The sequence below is a fragment of the Calonectris borealis genome, chromosome 2 (genome assembly GCF_964195595.1).
Source record: "Calonectris borealis chromosome 2, bCalBor7.hap1.2, whole genome shotgun sequence".
In the NCBI taxonomy this organism is placed as follows: Eukaryota; Metazoa; Chordata; class Aves; order Procellariiformes; family Procellariidae; genus Calonectris; species Calonectris borealis.
Window position 1 is genome coordinate 153118553 of NC_134313.1, and position 26138 is coordinate 153144690.

The 26138-nt window shown below is 36.7% G+C and overlaps 1 protein-coding gene across 1 annotated transcript; it reads left to right on the plus strand.

Moving 5' to 3' along the window:
- The first annotated feature begins 1341 nt into the window (after positions 1 to 1341).
- Positions 1342 to 25324, plus strand: YME1L1 (YME1 like 1 ATPase). Its single transcript, XM_075143966.1, has 19 exons — positions 1342 to 1590; positions 4400 to 4531; positions 7237 to 7399; positions 9381 to 9479; positions 11208 to 11317; positions 12475 to 12625; positions 12717 to 12824; positions 13645 to 13727; positions 14565 to 14655; positions 16243 to 16395; positions 17737 to 17869; positions 18332 to 18394; positions 18901 to 19013; positions 19388 to 19543; positions 20282 to 20433; positions 21307 to 21433; positions 21534 to 21607; positions 22247 to 22333; positions 23485 to 25324. Exons 1-19 carry the CDS (start codon positions 1561 to 1563, stop codon positions 23626 to 23628), a joined length of 2169 nt encoding a protein of 722 aa, XP_075000067.1. The 5' UTR covers positions 1342 to 1560; the 3' UTR covers positions 23629 to 25324.
- The last annotated feature ends 814 nt before the right edge of the window (positions 25325 to 26138 follow it).

Here is a 26138-nt window from a genome sequence, read left to right on the forward strand (position 1 = left end):
GAAAACTGCTTCATGGAGTGGATCCAGGTAAATGTTCATCACCTTTTAGGTTTTTTTTGCTGTTGAGTGAGGTTTCTGCCAAGTCGGCTAGCTGAGCCACATGATTGTGATCATGAGCGTGGAGAACAAAAGGGATATGCATGAAGGCAGGGCGAGGCAGCACTGTCGCTGCGCTGATCCGCATTGGTGTAAGTTGGTGTGGGATGGCACTTTCAGTGAGGAAAGGAAGAACAGTGAAGAACAGTCGTCAGGTGAAAGAAAGAAAATGCTAATAAAACCCCACAATAATTGGAGAGCACATGGAAAAAAATAGCACAAGGCATAGAAAAGGATGAGTATCAATGACCAAATTCTGCCATATGTAGATGCGTGTGCCTATAATCTCTTCATTTAGATTACATTTTAACTGAATGTGAATAACAGTATTTAGGTTATTGATACATATTTTAATTTGTAAGTTTCTTTCTACATGCGGTATACTCTAACTCCCTGCAAAATATTTTCAGTACTTCAGGAAGGCATCTTGAGTAGTGATTGTAAAGGATGTGACCTAAATGACACATAATTCTTGCAAATTTGTTCCACGTGCAGTGGCTACGCTGATGGTGATCCTCCTGCTGACACCCCGCGGAGCTGGCAGCTACGCTGCACTGCGCTTGTGGTGGTAGTCTTGGTCTGGGCACAGTGTGACCGCCCTGCCTCCAACCCACGTACACCCCCACGCTGGAAGTCTTCTGCTGAGCAGGCGTCCTGCTATTTGAGGGTTTAGAGGAAGCCCTGGGGCTCAGAGCACCCTCTGCTTCTGCAGAGGTGTCAGAACGAAGACACGGCCCGAGCACGCCCTGTGGCCAGCCCCGCTGGCCCTCCGCGGCCAGCTCAGCTGACAGAGCGCAGGCCCCGCCGCCAGCCTTCCTCACCCATCACCCTTTGTCGCGGATCGCCCCTTCCTGGCCCAGCAGCTCCGCCGCCCCCGGGTGACAGCGGGCACCCCGCGGGGCCCTCCCTGCTCCTCGTCCTGGGCATCCCCGGGGCCTGGCTGCGCCCGCACCCCTCCTCCTCCTCCTCTTCCCGCCAGCCCCGTTGTGCTCCGTGCCGGCGGCCCGGCCGCACGGCTCCCCGAGGCAACTGCCCCTGCAGACGGGCCTGCCCGGGAGGATGGTTTGCCCCCTCACCCCCCTCCTCCTCCTGTAACTGATGGTTTGATCCTGCACGCGGCGTAGCCGGGAAACGCGGGAAAACAGGGGTTGCTAAGGGACCTGGTTGCGAGGCAGCGGCTGCGCGGGGGCGGGGTGGGGGGGAAGGGTGGTGGAAGGGAGAGGCGACCCGGAAGCTCTACCATCTCCAGCCTCTTCCGGGACAGCTTCGGGCCTGGTCACTGCCGGCCGTAGGGGGCGGCCATTTTCCCGAAGAGTGGAGCCGTGGGGCCCTCCTGCTGGCGGCGGCGGCGGCTGCCACAGCGACTGAGCGGCGGAGGCTGACAGGCGGGCACGGCTTCTGCGTCTGGGCTGGGAAGCGGAAGAGGCGCCTGTGGTCGCCGCCGCCGCCGTCTCCGCCGGGAGGATGTTTTCCTTCTCAACCGTGCAGCCTCAGGTAAGGGGCTCGCGGAGCGCACTGGCAGCGGCCCCGGCCCGTTGCGGTGCGCAGTTTGCTGCGCTTGGGGCCCCCTCTCCACCGGGCTGCGGTCGGGGGCTCGTTTCGTGTCCGGGTAGAGGCAGCGGGGCCGGGTGAAGGCACTCGGGGGGCCCGCGGGTTGAGGGCCTCGGCTGGAGCAGCCGAGGTCCCGGCTGCCACTTTTCTGGGGCTTTGGGGATCGTCGAGCGGCCGTGAGCGAACGAGGTGTGGGGAGCGCATTGGGGGGGGCTGCCGGCTCGGCAGCACCGAGTGTTGCAACGGGGAGGGGAGCGGGTGGGGGCTGCAGCGGCCTAGGGTTCTTATCTGGGAAAAAAGAACGTAAATGGAGGAGAGAGGAAGGTACAGTAAAAGCTTGTGAAATCTGTAATGAAGAAGTTACCTGGAGATGACGCTTTTTAGTATCTGTTTTTGTAGTAGAAGCAAGGGAAAGCTGGTGTTATTACAGCTAAAGTTAAACTGTGCTGTTAATTGTCATGGGTTGTTGTGGAAACCAAAAATAAATGACTTAAAAATTAGAAGAGTTGGAGGAAAAGTCCCTCAATTATTTGTTACATAGAACAGTCTGGATGCAATTGGGAAGGCATCTTTTATTAGATAGTGAGTTGGGTGGGACTAGTGGGTTTTGTGGACTTTGATCTGAACCAGTGGTTTTATTTTTGTATTTTGTGTTAGGGGGATTGGTATGCGATAGTTTTATTCCATAGTGGGATTTCGTTGTTCTTTCCAGATGTGGAAAATGTGTTAATTGCTTTTGTTAGCATAGTGAAATGACAGAACTTGTAGTGATATTTTTAGGAATGTGTCATTCCACCTTTTCATAGTGGGAAGTGTAGGACTAAAGGTTAGTTAGTGGTTGGGATGCTGGCTTTGACCTCTGGAGGTTTTATGGTTTTGCCACAAACTCCCAGAGTTTAATTATAACTTTGGACAATTAATTATGAGGCAGTTTTCATGTCTCACAGCATTGTCTCTCTTGATGATCTGTCTAGTCAACAGAGAGATGGAAGTTCTTGCGGAAGGACATTCATAGGCAGAGGCTTGATTGGGTATTGCAATCAGATATTGTTCCAGCAGCCAGAGTTGCACCCCAACTCTCTTCCCTAGTGATGTGTAATGAGACTGAGGTGTTTTGGAAGTGTTGGCATTGTTGGTACCGTATGTTAACAATAGACATAGTCATGTGCTAGAGGAGGAGCCCTGATATGTGGTGCACCTGGGCTTCTGTACTGATTGATGAGGTGGTGTCTCTGAGTTGACCGAGTGCTGCTGAACTGCAGAATTGACTGTGATATGTGTATATGCTTTGTATAGGTTAGTTTGATATGGGGTATGTTGCTAAAGTGGGATCCCAAGGAAGAAAACATAAAGGAGACTTCTGGGAATAACTTGTATAATCCAGGAAAAAAAAATAGATATTTCGAGTTATAAAAGTATTACTTTATACGATGAAAATAGTTGTTGTTTGGAAAGTAATACAGGAGTCGGTAATATTTAAGAACGGTGATCTCTGAATTAGTAAGATGTTGATAAATCCTCATGATTCAATGCTCTTCAAAAGCAGCCACTGAGCTTTCTGTTCAAGTTGGTTCAAGGGAAATCAGCTTGATGAGATCAGTTGCTTGGATATCTGTCCAGCGATAATCTAGAATTTACTATGTTATAATATTTCATATTAGAGTCTGAAATTAAGGCCTACCACTAAAGAGTACCTCATTTACCATTCTTTTTCTGTTCATGTTGTTTAAAGAGCATTACTTCTCTTCTGTGGCTGTGTTGTGAAGTCTTATCAGAATGGTGATCTTAGGTTTGTCTTGGCGGACACCAAGACAGGCTCAGGTTTATTGTAAGTGAACATTTCTTTCAAAGAAGAGAAAGTTCTTGAATGACAGTAACTATAAAACATTTCAAGGAATGGTGTCAACTTGCAGACTGTTCAGCGTAGAGTCGTTTGCTATTGTTTTTCCCCTCTTTTTCTCTCCATATTGATTGTGTTTCCTTTTTTTGTGTCTTCTATTGCTATGTGGGGAAAAAACATCTATTTGGAATATAACTTAATTGACTGTGATGGGGGCATGGTGATTACAAGGGAAAAACATTCAGTTTCACAGTTTTGTATTTTATTTGCATGAAATGATTGCAAGTTTGTAATATTTGTCAGAAGACAGCAACAATCCTTATTCTTCTGTCATCTGGTTGCAACAGCACATACCTAACACAGCAAACAAGTGATACATCAAAAAAAAAAAAAAGGGAAAAATTAAAAAAAAAAATTCTGAAGGAAGTATTAAATGTAGTAGCAATTTTGTTTCCCTGCTGTTTCAGCTGAGAACAATCTATAAGAAGTGTCTATTATTTTTTTGTAACTAAACATTGTCTTAAGCGCAAATTGAGGGCAGTCTTTGCATCTTCTAAGAGGTGATGAGTTCATCAACCTAGTTCTGTATTTGCAAATCTAGTGATTGTTTTCTTAAACCATGCTTATGTTTGAAAACCAGCAAATGTAGCCTTTTTTTTTTTCTTCTCTTCCAAGCTTTGTGAGCTTCTAATCTGTCATGAGTACTTAACTTTCTTTTTTCTTTAAATAGAGGTATCAGCTAACACTATGGTGTTGAAGCTAAGTTCATGTGGTTTATTATGAAGTCCTCAGTTAAAAGGCAGTGTACAAGATACACAATTATAAGGCAGGGTTTGGAATGGAGATATGTTTAAATAGTTTAAACAAGCCTAAACTGTTATCTGATTTCTGCCCCTCCCCCCCCCCCCCCAGGCTACTGTTCCTCTGAGTCACCTTATCAATGCCTTTCATTCACCAAAAAGCTCCACTACTACTGTCAGCACAGCATCCGTACAGCCTGTCCAGAGGGACACCTCCCCGGAGCATGATCCTCAGAAGAGTGAGGTACTAAAAACTTTTGGAAAAAGTGGTTTGCTTTTAAATGAATTAAATCTGAATAATATCAGTTTACGTGAATGTAACATTTAACTTGTTTTAGAAAATAATGTAATGTAACTAAACAAAACAGAGTGTTAACACATAGAATGTAACTTCAGTCGGTTGGTGCTTTGGCAGTAACGATTCTACGAAAATACAGTATTTCCTTAAGAAAAAAAGCTAGTACTTGTCTCAGTAGTAGTTTGCAAATCAGAAGGGGATTTGTTTTCACTTTCAACTTAATGTTTCTTGCTCTAAAGTAACAATAACTTTTCTGTTAATAAATCCCTTATTGTCTTTTCACACTCTTGAGTTCTAGCAAAGTTTGTTTCATTATCGTTTGTGAGAAAACAGACTGTAACTTAAAATATGTTGAGGGGTTTTGAGAGATTAAGTAACATATTTGCATGTTTTCTTATTTTTCTATTAAAATATCTTTCGTTATCATTAGATACTTTTTGTGCTTCACATTGAAAATCAAAATACAGAAAGTGCAAAGTAGTATCAGATCTTGCCACTTCTCTTTCAACTCATTTCGTACAACAAGTTTTATAGCTAAGAAAATGTTTGGGAGGGAAAACATGGAGTTTCTCACTAGCTGCAGAACTTTAGAAATCAGCATGGATTGTACTAATCATCCCTGTGTTGTGATTCTGTGTCCTTTTTTTTTTTGTGATTCTATATTTGTTTCTAGTGATAAAAATTAATTTCATCTTGCCACTTCTCTTTCAACTCATTTCTTACAACAAGTTTTATAACTAAGAAAATGTTTGGGAGGGAAAACAAGGAGTTTCTCACTAACTGCAGAACTTTGGAAATCAGCATGGATTGTACTAATCATCCCTGTGTTGTGATTCCTTTTTTTTTTTTGTGACTCTATATTTGCTTCTAGTGATAAAAATTAATTTCAGCAGGAGACCTGGATTATTGAGTGAAACTAAAAGAAATAAAATTCAGTTCTGTATTTGTCTTTCTAATCAGCAAGAGAATCTGGCCTCCTTTAAATACAGGTGTTTTTTTCACATTTAATACTTTCTCTCTAATTCATTACACACCTGTTTGCTTCCTCCTAGAATGATAAAAGTATAAAAATAATAATTTAAAAAGTCTCTCTTAAGTATTTTTAAAGAAAGTTCTTAAAGCAAGTTGATTAAAGTATAATAAACCTAAGCTTAAATAAAGGTTAAGCTCAAATTTAAAATCAGCAAATACTGACATAGTACATGCAGTTCTAATATTGAATAAAGTTGAACTATTAGAATGGCAAAAATAATTTTTTGAGAATGTGAAGCCTCTCTGCTGTGAAGTTAAATCTGTATTTGGAAGTAGTAACCTGTTCTGAAGGGTCACAGAAGATGTTACTTTTTTTTTAATCTTCTCCCCCATTTATCATTTCAGTAATTTTCAAAGCAATTATTAAGCTGAAGTAGGAAGGCTTGATCTACTCCTTTAAACAGTGTGTAAAAGTCAAATGATGTTTAAAAATGTATTTGTACTTATTTTGAGTATAAGTGGACCAGAAGCAATTTACCCTAGCCTTTAAAACAGAATACTTTGTTACTTAAGAAATCCATTTTAAACTATAGACTTTGAATATGGTGGTATTCTGGATGCACGTAGGAATCTGTTCTAAAAATGCTTCTTTTGACATTTTGTTCAAGTATTTTTCATGTATGTCTTTTTATTGGAAATCTAGTTTCACCTTGAAAGTAGATCAACATAAAGCTTTTACATAAAAACAATTTAGGAAAAACAAAAATATAATCCATAAAGTTCTAAAAATCAAAATTTACATATCTGTGCAAATACATTTAGAATAGAATATTTATTTCTCAGTTAAGAAAATGTTACTGCAGAAGCAATATTGAGAGGCTAGTAGATATTTTATAGGATCCAAACCAATATGTATTTTTAAAACATACTCGCCCATAAAAAGATTTTTTCCTATCTGTAAAATACAAGATTAAAATTACTTTGATCAAGGTTACTTTTTTAGTAACTCAAGTGTATGTGCCTTACCTCCTTGTTTTTTTCATAGTTGCTTTGCTTTGTAGGAAATCCCAGATTCCGTTTCCCCATAGAAACTTTTGCCTTTCATTGTGTGTCTACCTCCCTCGTGGCTTTTTAAGATTTTAATTCTAAGTATAGTTTCTAGATATCCAGTCTTTGTGTTGCTGCTGAATCTGCACTATCTGCAAAAAGGCTAGCCAAAAAAAAAAGAGTTTGGGGGATTTTGCTGTTTGTTCACTTGGATTAAATATAATGGATGGCAATTGCTGTACATATTTCCCCCTCTCACTCTCCATTTGCTCTGTCATAAAGAGTAGAAAGAATTGGAAACCTACATTTTTTTTGTGCCTGCTTTTATCAGGGAGCAGGAAGGTGTTAAAAAGACTGAACTGGGAAGAAAATATACTTGTCATAAATGTACTGTGACAATGAAAATATCAATGTGTGCAAATGGAAAAGTTATTCTGCATTGACGGTAGAAAATATTTTTTCTTTAATCATGTCCTTTCATTCATTTATCTTAATTTAGAAATTTTTTATTTCAGTCTGAACTGTGAAATGTAGATGCTGTATCGAGCCAAAAAATTAAATCAGTTATTCTTAAATTTTTTTCCCTGAAGGTAATCTTAAGTAAATTTTGAACATTAATTTCTATTTTGCAGTCTGTACTTAATTTAAGAGATCTGGGATTGTCTGATTTGAAAGCTAATCAGTTCAAAGAATTGGTGAACAGGTTGCTTCCTGGCTACTCTACGGAAAACAAAGTCTCTTCGCAGTGGCATACATCGTACATATCTGCTGAGTCCTTCTTTGAAAATAAGCATGGTATGTTTCAGAGTAAAGTGCTTATGAGAATTGATAAGAGTTACATAATAAAGGTGAACACAGTTATTCTTTAGTTTAATCTCTTAGGCTGTAGATAACTCATAGTTTAAAAAAATCTTTAATAAAAAGTATTAATGTATTTTTTATTGTATACAGGTTGTCTCTAGAGTGGTGCTTTTGAATCTTAGGAATTTTAGAAAATTCAACCCAGATTTTGGAATTGTTTCTTCAAATTCAGATTTGAAGTTGGCTGCTATTAAACTTGTCTGAACTCAGCTGTAGTACAAGTGCATTGTCTCTTAATGATGAACCCGAGCTATGAATTCTTTCACCAGTTTGTTTCACCAAATAGAAGAAACTAGATTTTGCTAATCTACTAATGTTACAGAGTCATGAACATCTCCAGTTTACATTAAGTTATTCCTTTTTTGCCTGAACATTACATGAGGATATTAATTAGAAAGGAATTCAGGGTGGCAAACTGTTACCAGTCCCTGTAGAGTATTTAATTGCTGAAATAAACCAAGAGTGGTTCCTTACAGTTAAAGATGTTTTGGGATTAGCCTAAAATATGGGAAGCAAGGCCATTGTAGCTGCTCAAGAATGTGTTAGAAAAAGCAGCATGTAGCTGACATTTGAGATACTGCCTATATGGTATTGCAGTTGAGAGAAAGAGCTTAAGAAGAATATCTCAGGGCTGCTATTAGAGAAAAAGTATTAAATTGCGTTGTGATGTGAGATATAAAAAATTAGCCCAGAGGCAGTTTCCTGAATGTGAAGAAAAAAGTTGCAAATGCTTCAAAGCTTTGATAGATTAACTTGGAAGCTCACCAGCTGGTGATTTCGTTCACAGTTGAACAGGCAAGGTTTTAGGTGGAAAACTGCCACAGGCAAGGGAGATGGTAAATCTTCAAGAATGTACTTTCGGTGTAGGTGACACTGCATGCTATGGATGACTGTTACTATTGTTTTAAACTGATGTGTTCATAATTATGTAGTATTAGATTAGCCGGTTTGCAGTATTGTAGAAGATTGTGGAATATACAGCATTGTAGAATTAATAGCTAATCTTTTTTTCTCCTTTCCATAGTTTAGTAGGAACTTTCAGGGTTCTTTTTTGCTGTCCTGGATGTATCTAACTGATGCAATAACTTTCTCAGAATATGTAAAATAAACAAAAAAACCCACCCTTTTTGTGATTATATTAGCTTCTGAATTACTATGGAAGAGAGAATATGTGGGGTTGGCCTCAATTTTTTTTGCCCTCCGTCCCCAGGTTTCTGATGTTTCTTAAATAATTCTTACCTGCTAAATGAGGGTGAGTTCTTTGAGCTTTTGGTAACTAAACAACAGATAAATGACAGTCCTCTTGTCTTGCAGTCTATAGCGTGCTTGAAATAGTATCTGCTAATAACTTTTTCACTGTGATACTGTTTTATTTATTTCTTTCTTCTTGTTTCTGTATTGCACGAGGACTGTACAATTAAGTAGACTTAGTATAGTTTAAAATGTTTTCATACATTATACATGGTCTGTTTTAAAATGCCCATGAGCAATCTGTTCTTTAAAGCCTTTGAGACTGAATGATTGGTTGAATGCTGGTCCTTCAGCTTCATGACAGTCGTTGGATTCCTGTCCGGGCTAGATAACTTTATTCAGCTCTGCACAGATATGCAGAGTTTTCCCTCCCAGATACAGCTTCAAATTCAGGATTCTGGGTACTAATACTTTTTGGAAGTTCTAATTAGAAGAAATTCTGGTATATTGCAAAGTGCCTGACATAGATAGTTAGCTTCTTTGCATTAACCTGTGTACTGGTAATGATTAATTTGTTTAATTACAGATGCCTGAAGGACCGTAAAATAGAATAAATAGCAAAATAGAATTAATATTTAAGAAAGAAAAAACAATCCTGTGAGAAGTAATGTTTAGTTGCCATTTAATATAAGGTGTATTTACTCTTTGCTGTATCTTTTTACAGGTTTTGTGGATGTTTTCAGTGCTTTACGCTCATCTTGTTTGTACAGACAGCATCCTAATCCCCTCCAAAATTTCTGTTCAGATGTTCGTTGTTGGCCAGGTATAAAACAATAAACTACACTGTTTTGAATCTCTATAGTATCTTTTTAGTCCGGGAAAGTATTTTTACTTTTGTCTTAGAGGCGTCACTGAGGAAATACCGGTAAACTTCCAGGAGGAACTTTACATTGATATTAACACTTTAAATCATGAAGATATTTTTGCATTTGAGTAATATGTTCCCAAAATTAAGTTAGTAAACATGGTGTAACTATAGAATCTTGTTCAAAGATGTCAGTATTTGTGGATTGTATTCTTAAAAGATGATAGATGAGCTTTTGGATCAACAAATATGTTGAATCTGGTATTCATCCAGATGAACTTTCTGAAGTGCCTGGTGACTGGTTTAAACTGCTGGATGTATGATGGGTAACAACAGGGCTGCATTAGCAAGAACATAATCAGGACCTCAGGGAGCTCAGGTATTGTCCTCTATTCAGTTCTTCTGATGCTACATCTGGATATTGTATCTGGTTTTGTGTCCCATGGTTAAGAGAGAGATGCTGACAAAATGGAGATAGCCTAGTGATGGGCCACAAAAAAGGGTGCAGATTTTCGAGCATTTAATGTACGGGGGAAGCTGAAAGATCTGAGGTTTTAAAGTTAGCAGAAGAGAAGGGAAGGAGTGTTCTAATTGCTATTGGAGCTATATTAGTTACCCTTCTCCTGTACACCTCAAAGGCGGCAACAATTACAAGTAAAAGCAAAGGAAATTCCTGTTGGAAAATTTTCACAATGAGAATGGCTAAGTTCTGAAACAGATTGTCCGGAGAGGTTGTGTTATCTTAATCCTTAGAGATTTTCAAAACTGAGCTGGATGAGGTCCAGAGCTACCTGATCTGATATTGAATTTAGACCTTTTTTGAGCAGGGGTTTGACTAGATTACCTCCAGAAGTTCCTTTTATCTGGTGCTGTTCTATGATATGAGGCTTAGTTAAAACTATTGATTATTTTAAAACATAGTAGCGAAAGAAGATAAATATTCTTGGCCTTTGTGATTTATGTGATAAAATCTCCATCGCAAGGTTTCTGATATGATAGAAGATGACATATAGTGCTATAAGTTCACTGTGTTTAAATGGTCTGATTTCTTTTGTCAGTTTCTAAGTTAACAGCACACCAAACCATTCCAGATCTCTTCAGGGCACCTTATCAGCTGAGCTTTTAGACAAAGCTTATCTTAGAGCAGGAACCTTCATTCCCATCCTTCTGGTTTAGCTTCTGAATGTTTCATGTTTGTCAGCCTGCCTGGATTTAATATGGCTGTATGTCTCTTCTGTTCCCTGAGATGGTGACAGGGTTGGCCAGTGATCTGTAATTCACAACATGAACTCCTGATTATTTTAACAAAAAATTTTGTGGGGAAAAATATATTGTGAAACAGTAAGCAGTTTGCTTGCAAGTTTAGATTACAAACATGGTTCATGATCACCTGACTATCCATTTACAGTACTAAAATTTACTCGTTTATTTATCCAGTTGTTTATTATTAGACCCAGAAGTGTCTTTCATAGAGTTTTCTGGTTTTTACTTTTTTGGTCAGGCATCTTAAACAGATTGCTGTTAGCAATTCTCTTCACTTTCTACTGTGGATATTTTGGGAAGATTATCTTCAGTTCAATCATGATAGTCTTTTTCATATAATAGTTTCTGAAATATCTTAGGCCTTTTTTTTTTTGTAGTGGTAGTAATGGATAGTTTCTAACTTTTTATTACTACTATTTTAAGTTTACATACAATCCCGGACCTTTAAGACTTTGAGATCAAGAGCAAGACGTCTGCAGTCAACGTCTGAACAATTCACAGAAACAAAAAATTCACTTTCTTCACTTTTGAAGGTAAATACGAGTAGCATTATGAAGTTGTTTTGGGCTTATTCAGACCATCTCTTTCTCTTGAATGAACCTTCACAATTTACCAAAGGTGTTTTGTTTCACTAATGTGAAAAAACTTCTTAATTCTAAAACTTCAGCTAATGACAACATACTGTTTTTTTTACTAATACACAGATTTGCTTCATATATCATCAATATAAAGATTATTTGAATTTTTTAGGATAGTAGTTTCAGAGTTTTGAACTCTAGAAATAAAATTCTTCGTATTCTGTTTTTGTGGCTTTGTTAAAAATAGCTTGGAGTCAAATGAAGTATTCATTTAAACAAAAATACAGCTAGTTTAACATACAAGAATGTGTATTTTTTTAAGCAGTTCAGCATGTGATTGATGCTTTAAAAACAGACTTAATTGTGGCTAGTATATTTTTAAGATACAAAAATTTTCAGCTCTGTGTTCTTATGTGTTACAAACTCACTTATATACTTTTAATTCAGCAGATAATTATCTAGGTTTGAGGTATCCAAGCACTTACAAATCCAAGTTAACCTAGGTAGTCTTTGCTTCTAATTGATTATACAGAAGTCAGGCTAATTAAAGTATTTGATCTTATTGTGTGTGTAAATTAGCTTTGAACTCTCCCTTTCTTCTAGGCATATGTGGTTTATTTCATCTGTGGACTAGGTATACCATGGATGAAGATAAACCAGAGCTAGCTTTATGCAGTGCTGCTCTTAAATTTGGTAATGGCATATGAGGGCATATGAGATGTATTTGATCAAACTCTATCAAAACTATACTTACGAAGATATTTCACATTTGGAAACAATTTAAATTGATTTAATGAAGCAAAAAGCTTAAGCTAATAACTCCCACTGAATCCAGTGTACAAAGCTAGCTGTGTACAAATCTGTCTTAGGCTGCGTTTTCTGTTTGGAACTGTGGTCCAGGAGGGCTCTGAACCTGACCTGTTCAGCAAAAATCAGGGTGCCCCTGCTTGGAGCCATTGTGATTCCTCACTCAAGCTACAGCCCTGTGTCATCTAACTAAGCCCATAGCACCTGAATTATATGCTTTCCCCCCCACCCATGCTAGCCCGGTAGTAAGTTAACTATGTATCAAAACTTAGTGTATACTAATGCTGCTGTGGAAAATATTTTAGGGCTTTATTCTGAGAAAACGAAGAATTGATGTTGAAAACTTAGATACGCTAATGAAAACAAAAAACATCCCAGAGGCACACCAGGATGCTTTTAAAACTGGTTTTGCAGAAGGCTTTTTGAAAGCACAGGTATTCCTGCAAAAAACACTTGGTAAGTTGTTTTAGTTCATGTATCTTGTCTTTGCATTCAGAAAGTAGTTTATTTCAGCCTATTTTAAAACTTCTTTTGTTTTCTTTTACAGATTCCTTAAGAAGATCACGTTTGCTTTCTTTCTTTCTCTTCGTTCTTTGTTTTTATCTTGCTATATATTCGTCATTTTTACCTGGGAAAGGCTCGTTTTCTGATGCTGGTTAGTTAACTCCTCCCCCCCCCCCCCCCCCCCCCCATTGTTTCATTTGCATTGTTTCTTCCAGCAAGTTTGGCACAAATTAAATGTGTTTTGATATTATGATTGGTTTAGGATAACGTTTCAACATACTAATGACAGAGGAGAGTTATTTACTGCTTTTGGCTACAGCCTTTCAGACAATAGTGACAAAATGTTTATGGAGATAAAAAAGTTGCCTGTTAGTATAATTATTTTAATTCTTTTGTTGAAACAATTACATGGAACCAATTACTGTTCACCAATTATGTATTTGTCTTTGAATTTAGATGATGCATTATCTAGGTCAGCAGTAGGCAAAATGGTTTGATTTTTATTTGTAATCACAGCCTGGTTTATAGCAACTAGGTATTTGCATGGCCAAATTATCATCTTCAGAAATCTGTTGGAAATAGTGGAACAATCAAAGGCTGAGCTAATGTACATGGAGAATTTCAGCTTCCTGCTAAGTTGTCACCAGGGTCTCAAGAAAGTTAGGCTATGTGCAGAAGCACTGAGGAAGAACAACTGGCTTTGTGTACCTGCTTTTGCATGCAGGGCTTTCTGTACTGCAAATGACTAAAAAGCACTTACATCACTGAATTAACTGCAAATATTTCAAAGATTTTTTTTTTTTTAAATAAATCTTATTCTTGGTGGACACTTGTAAATGGAAACATACCCTTTTAAAAGTGCAGGTGTAAAGTTGTGGCTTAATGGTATGCATTCAAGTGCAAAGTTCGGTCTTGGAATGAAATGACTTCATGTGTAAATTTGTTGTTCAACATCTACTGTTTGCTATTAGTACGCTTTCGAACATCGAGTATCTTTGATGCAGCAGTTGATCCAATCCAGTTGAAAAATGTCACCTTTGAACATGTAAAAGGGGTAAGTTCAAAAGTAAAGCGTGTATGAGTCGTTGCTTAACTGATCATTGTGAGCCTGAAGAATGTCTTTCTCTGTTCAAGAAATTTCTTTGTGTGAACTGAAGCCTTTTATATATTGACCACTCCAAGATCAAGGAGGGTTTTGACCACTCTTGTTCTGTTTTATATCTTTGAGGCATTTAATATCTTACAAAAGGTGCACTCTCAACTTGTTGAATCACATTTTTAAAGGCTAGAATAGCAAAAGGCAGGCCATAAGTATCCATGTTGATCTATTTTTTGCAGAAGTTGACTAATACAAGAAGATAGTAATGCCATTTGATCATTTCTCTCTTAGTACCATCTCTTTCAGATATCTGATATTAGGACAGGAGATACAGAGATTCCTAGAAAGAAGCGGGCATGTCGCTGCTGATGGGATAGCTTTATTTTTTCTATTCAACTGTTCTTTGGCTGTCAGTGGCAAAATGAGGACCTTCTCCTTGGACAAATAGATAGAATTAATCTCTTTTTAACTAATTAGACTAATCTTGATGTAGACTTTTTGATTCTGTATTTATCTTGTTGGTCAGATCTGGTCTTTAACTGTTTGGTTATTCCTTCAGTGTTATTAACTTTAGTATTTATTCCTATGAACGGTTCTAGGAAATAGGTTGAATTAAACTCATGGACACTTGGTATCCACACAAATTCTGTAGTACACTTTTATCTTCTCTTTCTGTTGTGTATTTTTGATCAATACACAATTAGACTTAAGTCTCTAATACAAAAATCACAAAAAAGATGCAGTATTTTATAAATGCTTAGTTATATTTTGTGGCATGTTTTTAATGTGTAGGTTGAAGAAGCTAAACAGGAGTTGCAAGAAGTTGTGGAATTCCTGAAAAACCCGCATAAATTTACTGTACTAGGAGGTAAACTTCCAAAAGGTAAGAATCATTGCTCAGCAGAAGTGAAAATCATATGTAGCCGTGGCTATCTTTGTAGCTTTGTTCTATACTGAATGACTAATTTACAGCCTAGCTTCTGAATATTTTTTCCTTTAGTTAGGGAATCAAAGAAGTTTGGTTATATACTGTAGTATTTAGCTTGTATTTGGGAAAAATAGTGAAATAATGTTAGACATCGGTAGTGAATTTCCTTGTTTATTTAAAATATTTGAGGAACAAATGAATCTTCAGAGAGAGTTGCGAAAGCTTCCTTACTAAAGGAAACCCTTAAATGAGGTACTTGGGGGTGGGGGAGTGGAGGCTTCCTGTCTTACCTTCGGTTCCCCATGTGTAAAAATTGGTCACTACTGCCTACCCCCACAGAGAATTTGATGTATCTGAGATATTCAGATAGAAGAAACAAAGATGCCTGGATACATCTTACATTTGAAAAAAATTCAATAATAACATTAGGGGTAATAAGCTATGACAGTGCAAAGCAGTGGACTGTAGATACCAAGAAGCCTTTCAAAAATCAAACCTGTGTTTATCATTGTTAGCAGCCTTCTTTACAGGGTTAAGAATCGATATTTCTTTGAAGTCCCAAGTAAACCTTTTAGAGATGATGTACTGAACTACAAAAATTCTTCTACGTTGTCACTGAACATAACGTAGTATTAAAAAAATATTTACTGATAAAGTTATGCATAATTGGTGTTAATGCCTTTTTGAGTAGAACTTTATGTAGTCCAGAGGTTTTTAGGTCTGTATTTCCCCCCTCTCCTTTAACTGTCTTTATAACGATATCTATAGCTTCCTGTCACCAAAATTTTTAATTCTGTGGTACCTTTTCTCATCTGAGAAACATACGTAACATAAGTTTAGTCTTGAAAACTTACCCAAGATAATGCAAAAATGTCCAAAAAAGAACCTGTATTATGCAAATGAATATGTTGAGGTTAGACAAAACTTCTTTAGTTATTAAACTAACGTACAGTAGTCCTTTATCTTGAAAGGCAGGGGTTTTATGTAACTGAACTCATAAAAGGCCTTTATTTCTTCTGTATGGCTTTCAGCACTTTTAGCGCTTGCTAACTGCTTTAGACAGTTCAGAAACAAATGTTTTCATTCAAAAGGATGATTAAGCTTGATCGTAGTAGAAGGCCAAGTGAATCTGAAATATGTAAACCTGATAAGTCAGTTTTGTGTTAGTGCTGTTTAAAGTCAACTACTTGGATGGTTTAATTTAAAAAAAAAAAGTTCCACTTTCAGAAACAGCTAGGAAAATGTTAGTTTGAAGAAGACACTATTAGGGACTTGGCAGTAACTTTGTAGCATACTTCAGGCTTCTGTTTTTATTTGATAGTCTTACAAGTCTTTGTTGTTGTTTCAATATGGATCAGAGTGTATCTAGATCTGTTATAGGAAGCTTCTTCAGACTGCAAGTAATGAGCAGTATCTGAAATGGGATGTTAACAGCTTTTTGAAGCCAAGTGTAAATTATTTCTTCTAATGTGTGGAAGAAACAGTACCTGTATAATAAGACTCTGTGGGTTTGGTGTTTTTGTTGTTTTTTGGTCTTTTTAGGTATTCTATTAGTTGGACCACCTGGTACTGGTAAAACTCTTCTCGCACGCGCTGTAGCTGGTGAAGCTGATGTTCCATTTTATTATGCATCTGGATCCGAGTTTGATGAGATGTTTGTTGGTGTAGGAGCTAGTCGCATCCGAAGCCTATTCAGTAAGTTAAATATTTGTGGTTTTGAAATCTTTTAACGTGTGAGATTAAATATGCAGTGTTGTTTACAAGGTTTGATTAGGTACAATTCTGGTTACTGGAAAGCAGTAGTGTATGAGGCTAATAAATAAAACTTTAATTGTGTAGGTAAATCTCAGAATTCTGTGAGTATCAGTTAACTGTAGAATCTTGTTAGTTGTCAGATGAAATTGTAGCAAAAATTGTAACTCATGTTGCAACGCTCCCAGAGAGAATAGAAGTAATTTAATTAGAATGTCATGTCCTATAAATGGAACTAAATGGAATATTTTAAATTGTAATTTACTTACTGTCATGTGTAAAATATTGTAAATTTGAATTAAAGTGTAAACCTAGGATATAAAATAGTGTTAACCTCAATTACTTCCCTCATATTTTTATATTGTCTTTTTTTTTTCTCTGAATTAGTTTTACAGTGTAGCACTAAGCTGAAACTTCCTTTCTCATGCCCATCAACAGGTCCAGAATAAAGGGCATTACAATGAAACTTCTAAAATTAATGTTTAGACTGATAACTTTCACAGAAGAGGCTTTCTATTTTAAGTATGCAAATAAATATTATCGGGGAGGGGGGAATCCAGCTTCTCTCTTAAATGGAAGATCGATAGTGTCAGGCATATACAATGTAGAAAGTAGTTTGCATTTGTAGAAGAAATGTGACTTGCTTCATGGAAGGGATGCAAAATGTAACGTGTTGTACCTTAAAATGTGCATTTCTTTCTGTTGACTACAGAAGTTTAGATGACTGACTTGTACATTAATATCAATGTTACAGATATGTCTAGCTGGATGAGATGAGTTGCATCCTGCATATACCAGTCGATGGTCTTAAAGTTTATTATTGTATTTTTATTTTGTGTTTTTAATACCTGTAAACTTGAGGGTGAGGTCTTCACTGTTAAATGACAAACAGGTTCTATTAAAATAAGTTAGTGTTTAGACCCGTCACATTTCATATTATTTTTATTTAATAGGTCAATGTTCTCTACCCAAGCCTAATTTCATAGGTTTTGTTTTAGGGAGTTGATATGAAATGCAACAAATTTCTTAATCTATTTTACTAGTAATTTCTTGTAGCATGATAAGAATAAGCTGATGTGGAGATGAAGAACCTTGCTTCTCTTTGTAGCGCTTCATTTCAAAAATATATTTCATGTCTTTAGGCTAAAATCAAGACAGTTCTGGTGATGTCTAATAGAACACTTTATAATCCAAGAGTAATAGAAATAGTAGAATCCTAAATTACATGATACGCTGTCTGTTCTTTTGTGTGGTTGAAGTGTCCCGCTATTTTTCCTTTGTCAGGGGAAGCAAAAGCAAATGCACCATGCGTTATATTTATTGATGAGTTGGACTCTGTTGGTGGGAAGAGAATTGAATCTCCAATGCATCCCTATTCAAGACAGACCATTAATCAACTTCTTGCTGAAATGGATGGGTAAATATATGGATTCTGAGGGCACAGAAGGTGCTTGACTGACTGCTTTGATGTTTTTCGTAATTTTTTTGTAATGCTTTTAAGGATATAAATTTAAGATGCTCTTATGACCACTTTCTAGTACTGCCAACAGTAGCATTAATGGCTTTACTGTAAAGAATATAGAAACTTCTGAGTTGTAGTAGCACGATAGCTGCAATTATTTTAAATAATTTCTCAATTTTTTAGGCTGGCTATATATCTAAAGGAAGAAGTTCAATTCTGAGATCAGGGCATGTTTTTAACCATTTGCTGAGTTAAACATAGTCATTCTTGGATCACATGTTGTGGTTTGACAGCGTGTTTTTGACTGGCCAGTTGAGGTCATCCGAAATAAGAAATAGAAGTAGTTATTGACAAAAAAAGGTGTAAATTCTGTCTCCAAAAAAACCCCTAACTTTCTCACCCTTTTTTCCCACACAGATTTAAACCTAATGAAGGTGTTGTTATTATCGGTGCAACAAACTTCCCTGAAGCGTTAGATAAGTGAGTATAATGTATTGATCGTTTCTACAGAGCATGTATTAAAAACCAAACAAACAAAAAACCCCACAAAAACAACAACAAAGTTGCTTGTGAATAATCTTCAAGTATTACAGTGTTATAGCTGGGGGTTTTCCCTCTTAAAAAGGATGTGTATTGACCAGTTTTTGGCATTTAAAAAGTTGTTGAGTTAAATATGGAGAAATAAGTAACATGCTTCTAAGTATCTAAAATTTCTGGAAGTTTTTCTACTTAAATTGACTAGCTGCATTCCTTGTTTGCAATGCAAAATTTTCAAATGCAAAAAACCCTTTAAAATGGGTTGGTAATAAACATTTTTCATCTGTCTTTTTACAGATAAGAAAAACGTATTCTTTGCAGCTGCGCACCAGACATAGTCTATGCAGATGTCTTTAGAAATATCAAAAGGATTTTTGTTCCTTATATACGTTAGTAACAGTTTACTGCAGCGTTTTTAAGTCATTGTATTAAATTGTCTTTTCCCTTAGTGCTTTAATACGTCCTGGTCGCTTTGATATGCAAGTTACTGTTCCCAAGCCTGATGTAAGAGGTCGTACAGAAATTCTGAAGTGGTACCTTAATAAAATAAAGTATGATCCATGTAAGTAAATACTTCACTGTAATATCTTTTTATGTAACAGTTTTTATACTGGATCAGCCCACTCATGTATTAGTCCTTTATTCCATCAGCAATTGTGGCTTTACCACGTGTCTCAGTAAAGAACACACAAACTGTCTAGTATGTAGTGTTACAACAGTTTTCTGAGGCAGTGTTTCTTTCTAGTCCCAAACAGTTCATAGAGTCTTAAGAATTAGGCTGCTTCTAAAGCTGAAAATTTTTTGTTTAATGTATTATTTGTAATAGAACATGATACTTGCTTGTAATTCGATCATTTCTTGATATTTCTTCATGATACAAGCTTTTTCAGGAGCAATATGGACCCTAATGACAAATCTGTCTGTTTTTCCCCACAGCTGTTGATCCGGAAATAATTGCACGAGGCACAGTAGGATTTTCTGGAGCAGAGCTTGAGAATCTTGTAAATCAAGCTGCCTTAAAGGCAGCTGTTGATGGAAAAGATATGGTAACCATGAAAGAACTAGAATTCTCCAAGGACAAAATTCTAATGGGTAGGATTTTATACAAAAGACATACATTGATGTTACAGTACAGAGGTTTTCTTGTGTGATTAAGACTTTTACAGAGAAAGAGAGAAGTTTTTATGCTTTTGATTTTTGGTTTGGTTTTTTGGGAGGTTTTTTGGGTGTTGTGTTTTGTTTTTTTTTTTTAAACCAAATAAGTCTTTTGTTTAGTTTATTCTGAATAGAACCTTTTTTGACCAGAGAGTAGTATGTAAAATCTAAATCTAGTATGGAACACCTTCTGTAAGACTTGGTACTTCTTTTTATCAAAAATGCTGCATTTGTACTTGAGCCTAGTGGAAGACACCGGCTTGATTTTTTTTTTTTATCCTTCCCCTACTTACTCCTAAAGGAAAGGAGAGAATAAATGACCAGGAATCTGAACTTCTGTTTGACTAACTTAAACTTAACACAAAACTTTAAACATCTGAGACATATACACTAAAAATCTGGTGTATTCATACTTGAGAGAAGAAATGGAATTTTCTCAGATACTCAGACTGCATTTTAAGTCTATTCCTTTAAAAGCAATTTGTCCTGGAGTATATTAAGGTCCATTGTAGACATTAAAATCCTACTTGTAAACATTTTGCACTTAATGAGTGTTAGTTAACTTTGCTTGCATGCTGTTCCTCAGCTACTTTGTGCTCTGTTTGAGTATACATAATGTGTGGATTGTGGTGGTCAGCTGTACAAAAAAGTTTATTTAATGTTCCTCTGTTTAAGGACCTGAACGTAGAAGTGTAGAAATTGATGAGAAAAACAAAACCATCACCGCTTACCATGAATCTGGACATGCTATCATTGCATATTACACTAAGGATGCAATGCCGATCAACAAGGCTACAATCATGACACGAGGAACAACACTTGGACATGTGATTATTTCTAGAATTTTATGTTGGTTTAGTGTGGCTGAGGAATTTTCCAACAATGCTATTTGTTGTAATTATGTTAATGCATATTGTAATATGTTGAAATACTCAGTTATGAGCAATCTCTTGGAAAACTCACTGATCATCTTTTCTGTATGATAGAAAGCTTTCTTCCTTCATTTTGAAATAAATGGCATATGCTGGTGTAATAGTTCACATATACAAGGAAGGAAGTGTAAGTATGTTTGATTCCACTGCAGTTAAAATAGCACCCAACAGCGAAACTTTGAAGAATGTCTAAAGGACTGGAAAGTAGAAGCACTGCTCAACTGTACTTCTAACACAAACATCCTTTATCAAGTTGCTCTTTGTCCTATGTGACTTCTTCTAAACCTAATCGGTTACCTACCTTGTTTCTAGCATAGATACCCCTAAATTTTTCTGTTCTGCCGTTAGCTGCCAAGCGTTTGAACAGGAACATATTGCTGTCTGTTTCTGTTGAACTTTATCCAAGTTAATATGCTCAGTTAAAGAAAATCATTGGCCTGAATCCTCCAGGCAAGTTGATTTGTGCTCAGTGCAAGTGTAGGGAATAAGGAGAAATGGATAGAATAGATTGTTCTGTTTCATCTGGTGGTAGGTTTAAGTTGCTTAATTTTATGTGGTGCTCATGGCCTGTAGGAGGCTATTTCAGCTGGTAGACTAAGGACCTCCAAGCAAACCTGATGAGTGCGTAGACAAGGAGGAGGCCCAGAGCATTCAAATGGTTGCATAAAAGCCTTTCTATCTGCTTTGGATAGAAACAAGAATATTTTTCAGATTATTTCAGAATTTCTTTCGTTTATTGTTACCTGACCACAGTTTTGTATCTTACAGGTATCTTTGCTCCCAGAAAATGACAGATGGAGTGAAACTAGATCCCAGTTGCTTGCACAGATGGATGTCTGTATGGGAGGAAGAGTAGCAGAAGAGCTCATATTTGGAAGTGATCACATCACAACAGGTCAGCTGATTGGTAGTTAAAAGAATTTTTGATCAAAGCTTGTGGACTGGCATCTTTAACTTGGTTTCAATAATGTAATTTACATCTGTTTGCTATCTAGGTGCTTCCAGTGATTTTGACAATGCTACTAAAATTGCAAAACTGATGGTGACTAGATTTGGAATGAGTGAAAAGGTAGTATCATCAATCCTTAAATATTTACATGGTACAAAGAAATGTTCTGTTCTGTAACTAAATGCCTATTTGGCCGTCTGATGACAGAGACTAAGTAGTTCTGGCAGAAAAGAAAGTAAGCCTTTTGACTGGCCCTGCTGTAGAGAACTCAACTAGAAAACCTGTATATTTGACAGTTTAAAAACTAACTTGCAAGATCTTCACCTGAAAATTACCTTGAAAGTTACTAATGTCTGCAGAAAATGTTTATAATAAAACCAAACATTTTGGAATTGAGGATAATCTTGGGTGTGGGGGGGGCGGGACATGAAAGCATTGAGTTTTCTAGACTTCTAAAGAAACTTCTTTAGTCATCTTTACGCATCAAGTGTTAGTAGTCTGGGGATTTGTTTTGTTTTTTAAGTAAGAAAACACGTAATCAGGATCTTTACTGTGACCTGTTGAAATAGAACTGTGCAGTGACTACATAATTGATGAATAGGCTTCTTGTTTTGCTTCTGTTGCAAGCACTTCAACAAGCATTTGATTAATGATTTTATTTGTTTGCACGTAGAAGCAATAGGTGATGAAGCTCTTACAGTGTTTTATGTGTATTACTGCAACAGTGGCAAGATAAAAGATTTCTTTGTTGTTGTTTAGCTTGGTGTTATGACCTATACTGATACGGGGAAAGTTAGCCCTGAAACTCAGTCTGCAATTGAACAGGAAGTAAGAACACTTCTACGGGTAAGATTCTTTCCCCCTCTGCTCCGATAGATTTATTTTGAGATGAGTTGAGCATCAGCTTACTTGATTGTTCAGTTTGGTAATGTATACTGGTGAAAATACACAGGTCGATGGAAGTATTCCCAAGTATTTAATGTAGCTGCAACTTTGAATCTCTGCATATCAAAACTTTTTGGTGATTGTCATGCACAAGTAGTGAGAAACAAGTTGGTGGTGTTGGGTTCTTCAAGATACGCTTTAACACTTCCTCTTACGTTTGGCCAGGATTTGTATTTTGCCTATTCAGTTCTTAGGAAAAAAAAGTGTGGCTATAAATTGTTTTAGAACAGATGTGAATGTTTTGTGTTACTCCCACGTTTCATAACTTGCAGCTAAATCATTTTGTGTAGAATCACAGGAATGGCCATATCAGATCAGAGAGTTGCCTTTTCCAGTATCATGTTCCTCACAGTGATCAGTATCAGGTGCTTAGGGAAATTTGTAATATTCGATAATCACAGAACTTCCAGATCACTGTTCTGGTAATCTGAATCAGTTTGGAGCAGGCAGGAGAACCATTTATGTCATAACATTTAAATGATTAACACTTTTGCTGTAGCTGTTTTTGAACTGACTTGGTCATTTAAGAACTATGTAGAACTAAAAGGTGAAGCTGGTAATGCTGGCAATGTGCATCTGCTTGCAGCAATTGGTAACTTGTTGGGTAGTTTTCAGCTTTCTAAAAGTACATAATACTTCAAGAGTTTTATAAGCTTTTAAGAATTTTAGTCTTTGAGGAACATTCCTTGAATGCTGTAGCACTGCTCATAATGTAAAATCAAATATATTTAATTTAATCGGCAACTTTTCAGATCTAGTAAGTCTTTTCTAAGTCATATGTGAAAATACTAAGGTTTGTCTCAGGATTTTATTTTTAGTCCAACTTAAAATGCAAAGGTGGCATAAAGTTTAGGGGTTTTTTTTAGTAATTATGCTAGCTAGATTTTAAGTATCTTTGTGAGACAGGAGCTGTGCTACCTATGAAATGTAAGGCAGAACTGTAAATGTTTGTTTCAAGCTGTATTTAACTGGAAACTATTTTTAAAGAGGAATCTCGCTGCTGTTTTTGTTCTAAAGTCTTAAAATCTCCTTCCACTTTTTTTTAATATTAGGACTCATATGAGCGAGCAAAGAACATCCTGAAGACTCACGCAAAAGAACACAAGAATTTAGCAGAAGCTTTATTGAAATATGAGACTTTGGATGCCAAAGAAATCCAGATTGTTCTAGAGGGAAAAAAACTAGAAGTAAGATGATAACTTCTGTGATACAGTAACTGATAATTTGAAGAATGTACATCTAGCAATGCAGTAGTCTTACGCAGCATAGCCTTTTTTCCCTTCCTGGTGTGTGTATGGCATTAGTGACACTTCAATATTATTCTGTCTCTTGTGAGCTTCTGTTACTCATCTATTTGTTGTGTCTCATCAGAATAAGACACACAAAATAAAGCAAGTTCCTTGTCATCTGCTCCCTATCTTCTTCCCACAAGAAGTTATTCAGAAGGATAAATCTCAGGGTTGAATTCAGCGTTTTGGTTTAGTCAAATGTGTTGAAGCTGAGAAGAAAAACATGCAGATATACTGGTGTGTTTTGGCATAGCTTCCTAGGTCATGCTGCTACATGTGCGTTTGAAGTGATACCCCACAATATGTGCTATGGAATATTTTACAGATAGTGACGGATTGATTTGTAAAACAGTAGTATGTAGTCTAACTAATGCTCATACTCTGTTTGAGGCTAGAGATCACTTTTGAAGACAATTTCTTGTTTAGAAATGTAACAAAACATCTCTAAGAATGAAGCAGCTACACAGTGCATCTCTATTAAAGGGAGTTGTGGGAGCTCTATGTTGGACAAAAACGTTAGTCTAGATTGTGTTTTCAGTGCTCTTGGGGTTAAAATACACACATGTATGGCTGGGAGAGAAATTTTAATGCAAAAACAACAGGCTAAACATGTCTAAGCCTCTTTGGACCACGTTTTGGGCAGAACTGTGGCAGGGATAAGAGAAATACCTGTGACCTCTGATGTGCTGCTGACAAGATTCTTAGAATTTTTTTTTTTTTTTTTATTACTGCAGTAGACGGATAACAGTGCTTTGATGACAGTGCTTTTTACACTGCTGGAGATTCTACAGAACTAGTTTCTACTAATACTATGTATGGGCGTTTGATAATCCAACAGATAATTTCTTCAAAGAGGGCAGTATTGCTCACTGAAGAGTAGTTCAGAAAATGTCTGAAGCATGTGTTGTTTCAAATAACATTCCCAGTTCTGTTCTACAGTAGAAGTAGGGAAATAAAACCTTTTCTTTCAACCCTTACAAAAACCTCTGGAAATTCTAAGATAATAAGAAAAAGTTTTTGAAAACAAAAGCAGTTTCCAATCAAGTGGAAGTGATTGCTAGCAATTATATGCCAGTATTCTTCTGATATCATGGAACTGGTTTTTAGGAATAACACATCTTGATCATAATCTTTCTGCACAATTAATTGTAGACTCTTGGGACTATAAACTTCTGTTGCAGAGAGGGCCTTTATTAGCATATTAATATTAAAGGTTACCATACTTGGACATTAAAATAGTTGGGCTGGTGCCAATAAATGTGAATGGAAATTGGTAGCTACACTTAAAACTAGCAGTAACATAGTATTTTAGAATTTTCTGAGTGTAATGCTTGATTATAACCTAGTTTTTTAGTAAGAGCACATGCATTTTTTTCTTTCAAAACCAGGATAACTTTCTATTTGCCTATTTTTGTCAGCTTACTATAGTGACATCCCAGTGCAGTGTGGGAGAACTTCCAAATGTTACAAAACAGTATACCAGATGTCTAGGCTGACTAGTTACAGTTGTACATGTATTTTAGAAATATGCCAACAGAAACAGAAATATACTGCATATTTGGCATCTGTTTTTGGAGTAATAAAGGTTAATTTTAATTATGCATATTGGTTTTCTTTTTATTCACTGTAAATTGTTACAAAATGTAATGCCAAGTTCCCTACTATGTAAATTGAGGTGTATAAAACATTTAAACTTGTAAATAAATTTAAGAATGATGGTAAAATTGCATTCTCTCCAATTAGATTTCTAGGGAATGTTCTCCCTAGAAATTTAGATCTTTTTTCAATCGCTGCTTCAGTAGTGGGACTTAAATGGGAACTTTTCCAGCTAAATAATGTGAATCTGCATTTAGAAACAAACGCAAAAAACTTCACTTTTGAAGTCACTAAAATCTATATTGAATGATCTGATTTGGGAGGTAAGTCCTTGAGATATAACTTCTTTTTCTCATTCAAAAGCTTCTTGCTACCTGCAAAGAAGAAGTGAGCACAGTCTCAAAAAAAAAAAAAGTGATATCTCATTAGGTCATGAAAGAAGATTGTTAGAGATTAGACATCAAGTGTAAAAGGTATCTGCTTTCTGGCCAACATAACAGCAGAGGTGTTATTTAAGAGTTTACTGTTACACCGATGGTTGTGTGCATGCGGTATCTGGGGGGTTTCAAAGAAACTTGTCTGTTTAGGCATTGGGTTTGACCTCTGGTGTTCTCAGGTGCATCTAGGAGCTGAAATTCCTCCTCAGATAATCACTGGACAGATGTAGGAGACCACAAAGGCAGCTTCCAAACATCAGTCAGATGGGGAGAATAAAAGTAGACAGCCTCATGTTGTTGAAAGCAGAGCTTGGTGCTTTGATGGACTGTTTGCTTTTTAAATAGTGCGAAACTGGTCACAAGCATAGTGGCACATAAAATAAG